The sequence below is a fragment of the Myotis brandtii genome, unplaced genomic scaffold (assembly GCF_000412655.1).
Source record: "Myotis brandtii unplaced genomic scaffold, ASM41265v1 scaffold693, whole genome shotgun sequence".
Classification (NCBI taxonomy): Eukaryota; Metazoa; Chordata; class Mammalia; order Chiroptera; family Vespertilionidae; genus Myotis; species Myotis brandtii.
The window spans coordinates 1,819,309-1,823,134 of record NW_005370710.1 but is presented as its reverse complement, the minus strand read 5'-3'; the positions used below and the strand labels follow the sequence as shown (position 1 = coordinate 1,823,134).

General features: G+C 59.8%; 1 protein-coding gene across 1 annotated transcript in view; it reads right to left on the bottom strand.

The window, feature by feature from the left end:
* The window catches only part of ITPR1 (inositol 1,4,5-trisphosphate receptor, type 1), a 173,427-nt gene that overhangs the window by 153,869 nt on the left and 15,732 nt on the right, over window positions 1–3,826 (bottom strand). Inside the window, exon 3 of the mRNA XM_005881921.2 lies at window positions 2,196–2,303. Within this exon, the coding sequence (XP_005881983.1) occupies window positions 2,196–2,287 (92 nt within the window). The 5' untranslated portion in view covers window positions 2,288–2,303. The remainder of the gene's footprint in view (window positions 1–2,195; window positions 2,304–3,826) is intronic.

Sequence of the window (3,826 nt, the reverse complement as noted above, 5' to 3'; positions counted from 1 at the left end):
CCCCCCCTCCCCAGTAAGGAGGAGGAGAAGCTTAGCGTTCATTTGCTGGTAATTTTTGAAGAAAATTTTCATTAACAATTCGACATCCTCGGAATTGTATGCAGATACCCTAGAGCAGCGGTTCTCAACCTGTGGGTCGCAACCCCTTTGGGGGTCGAACGACCCTTTCACAGGGGTCGCCTAAGACCATCCTGCATATCAGATATTTCCATGACGATTCATCACAGTAGCAACATTACAGTTATGAAGTAGCAACGAAAATAATTTTCTGGTTGGGTCACAACATGAGGAACTGTATTTAAAGGGCCAGAAAGTTGAGAACCACTGCCCTAGAGGCAGAGGCCTCAGGGGAAGGAGGCCCCAGGGTTTCAGGGCTGGGGGAGGAGGGGCCCAGTGCTCAGCACTGACCGGCAGTGAGCCTGGGGGCTGGAGCGGGGGTGGCACCATTAAAAGAACTTGGGACCACGGAGGAACAACGGGATGGAGGATGAACAGGGCATCCAGATCAGAGCTGTGGGCTGAGAGCGAGCGAGGAGGGCAGTCGGGGAAGCCAGCCCCTCCAGGGCACCCTTAGGAGCACGGCCCTGGAGCCCCGACTCTTGGCGCTGTGACCCCCGGGCAGGTGGCCAATCCTCTCCGCTTCTCAGAGGTTCACCTCCACGGACAGTGACAGCGATGAAAGGGCGAGGACTACGCCCTCCATCTTACCCTGGGTCCTCCATTTTTGGGCAGCCATGTGCTCGGCAAGGCTTCTTCCTGGAAGCCCAAGCCTCTGCTAGCCACACCCAGGATTTCTTTAAACTACCCAATGACAATCAAGGGAAGTGCGAGCCATAGATATGACCACATCCTGTGTAACGAGATTCCGACTTGCGCCTGGCCAATCGGCAGGGCCCACCGTCCTCTCTCCTCCCCTTACTATAAAACCCCTCTCCCCCACAGGGCTGGGTCTCTCTGCCACTTGCTGCTGCATCAGTAAGGAGGGTAGGGGAGCCAAGTCCGGGTTTGAATAAAAGACTCTCTGCTTTTGCATCGGACACGGCTGGCTCCCTGGTGTGGTCTCTTGGGGATCCTGAAATCTGGGCATAACAAGCGACAGGGCGCACCGTCAGCGCTGCCTGGGGACTGCAGGGCCCATGTGGGTGCAGCGATGCAGGCACCCTGCTGGGGACGCCCACGGACTCGCGGAATCGGTGCTGCTGCCGTTCTGGCTGAAAAATGAGGAGGATGACAGAGCCCCCACAAGGGAAGGGGAGATGGCAGGAATCGGCCAGAAAGGAAAAGGGGGCAGAGCGGCCCAAGTGACAGAGGCCTCTTTGCCAAAAGCCACAGGCGAGCTTTTATCGAGGGACTCGTTCCCGGAAATGAACTTTTCATACAGTGGGCGGGCTCCAACCGAGCTGTAATGCTGTGTCTGCAACACCTGCTCCTTGAGGCCGAGGTGACGGAAACGTGAGCCGGGGACCCCTCCCCGCCACCGCCCATGCCCGCACACCCTCCCGAGCGCGTGCACGGCTTCCGTCACAGCCCTGGTTACAGGAAGGCCTGGCTCCCGGGAGGAGGAGGTCCCAGGAGGAGCTGTCGGCCTCCTTCCCCCCATTTATTTGCGATGAGCTCCTGCCAAATCCAGCAATGCCACCCCGGCCTCACTGCTCCCCTCACCGACAGCGCGGCCCACCCCAACTTCTGGAGCTGGGCACCCGCTTCGGCCTCCTGTCCCTGCCCCGGGGCTGTGCTGCCCGTCCCCCTCTACACAGCAGAATCACAGCAGGATGTCACGGAACATAGTCGGCTGCTCAAAACTGGCTGGAAACTGAAGCAAGCACAACAGGGCAACAATCTGGCTTCCAGAGCTCGGTGCAGTTTGCAACTTTCAAACACCAACGGCAACTCCAAGTAGGAGGCTCTGCTTCCAAGAAAGATGGGCTCCGAGCGCTTCCGCGACACACGTCCCCGTCCGACGACGGGGCTCCTGTGAGGCTCACAGCGCTCCTCTGGGTCTGTGATCACGAACCTCAGCTGCTACCCCACATCCTCAGCACGCCCCCTTCTACGGGAAGGAGGGGATTATGACAAAGTCTGAGCCGACCCCTGAAAAGCCGAGTAACACGGCCGCATCCTCATCGTAGCAAAACCACCGCGTTAGGCCGCTGCCTGAGACAGATGTGGCCACAGGAGAAGTCAGGTGCTCTTACCCCAACGTGCTGATGAATCCATTTGTCGATCCCTCCGCGTACAGGGAGCATATGTCCCCGATGTGCAGGAAACTCGACATCTTGTCAGACATGTCTTTCTCGAAAAGCCTAGACAAAGCAAAGTAGGCACCGTTATGAGAAGGAAAAAGAAGACTCCGCGGAGGGGGAAAAGCCCGAGAGCTGGCTTAGCTTCACTCCATTGTCCAGCGTGGCCGGCAGGCAAGGCCATGCGAGGCCACAGGCAGCCACATTTCCCCCGAATGTTACTGAAGTTCAGGGTGTTCCGAGCACAATAACGCCGGCCTCTCACGTGGCCACACCCGGTCCGATCCGGCCCCCGAGGACCCTCGGTGTCAAACAGCGACTCAGGCTGCAGGGACCTCGGCCAAGAACTCCGCGGGGGTCAGGAGCCAGCGCTGTGACTCATGAAACTAACATATTCCTGGGCCTCGGGGGCGGGGTGTTGGGAGGAAACACCTGGATAGAACTTGGGCCTGGCGGTGCCGGGGACTCGGTACTCGAGCAGCAAAGTGAGCCCAAGAGAGTGACACCTGGTGACAGACACCACGAGGCTCGGGCGGCCTTCTCCCCGGGCAGGTGAGAGGAGTCAGGCTCAGGTCGGCGGGAGCCGGGGTCAGGAGGGCACCCGGCGAGTTCAGGCAGTCCTAGCAACGGCTCAGAAGTTCCAGGAAATCTCTGCAGCCCAGAAATCATCTCACACACACACACACACACACACACACACACACCCCAACAAAAACACGGTCTGACTCATGGAAACAGCCATAAAGACTGAGGAGTGGGAGCCAGTTATAAAAAGCTGAGCTGACATTGAAAACACGAGGTCATTTCCGTGGGAAGACGGTGCGCTGCTGTGGCCTGCAGGTGACCCCGGCGTCCCCGCCGGCACCTGCCGTGTAGACACGCAGGGACCCAACTTCCCCAGACCTTTCCTGCAAACCCAGACCCGGGAGCCTCGCCCCACGTCTGCCCTCCAGTCTCCCCGCCTCAGCAGAGCCGAGGAGCTGTGATGGCCGATGGCCGGGGGCCCCTCTCCTGGAATTTCCTTCCAGGGGCCAAGTTGCCTTCCCGGAAGAATTGTGCAGCCAGGGCAGCGGGAGGCCCGGACACTGCCCCTTAAAGAAGCCAGTCCACGCATGTGCGAAGGACAAGGAACAAGCAGTCTGCCCCTGCACCACCCAGGCGCTGCAGGAGACAGCACTTCACGGAGCGTGAACCTGTGTGCACAGCATGGCACTCTCTCAGACTGAAGACCAGCCTCTGGGGGTGGGGAGACACCTAAGGTTCACAGGGACGGTGGCCAGGCCCCGTCTGCACACCACGTTGGTCCCCAGGCCACCGCGTCCTAACCGGGCATCTCACACCAGAAGGCAGACAGCATCCACGAGGCTGCAGACACTAAAGCCATTAGGGCCCTTCCCACTTCCCCTGTGCTGACGTGTGAAAGCCGTGTCAAGGCAGGGAGCCGCGTGCCTGGCTGGGGCTGGTTGTGGGGAAGCAGCTCTGAGTGAATTCTGGGGCAGAGCAGTCACTCCACACACTGGCCTCCCAGGACCCCGGGGAGTCACAGAGTGCAGGGGGCAGGTGTGCACTGGGCAGGTGGGGGGGAG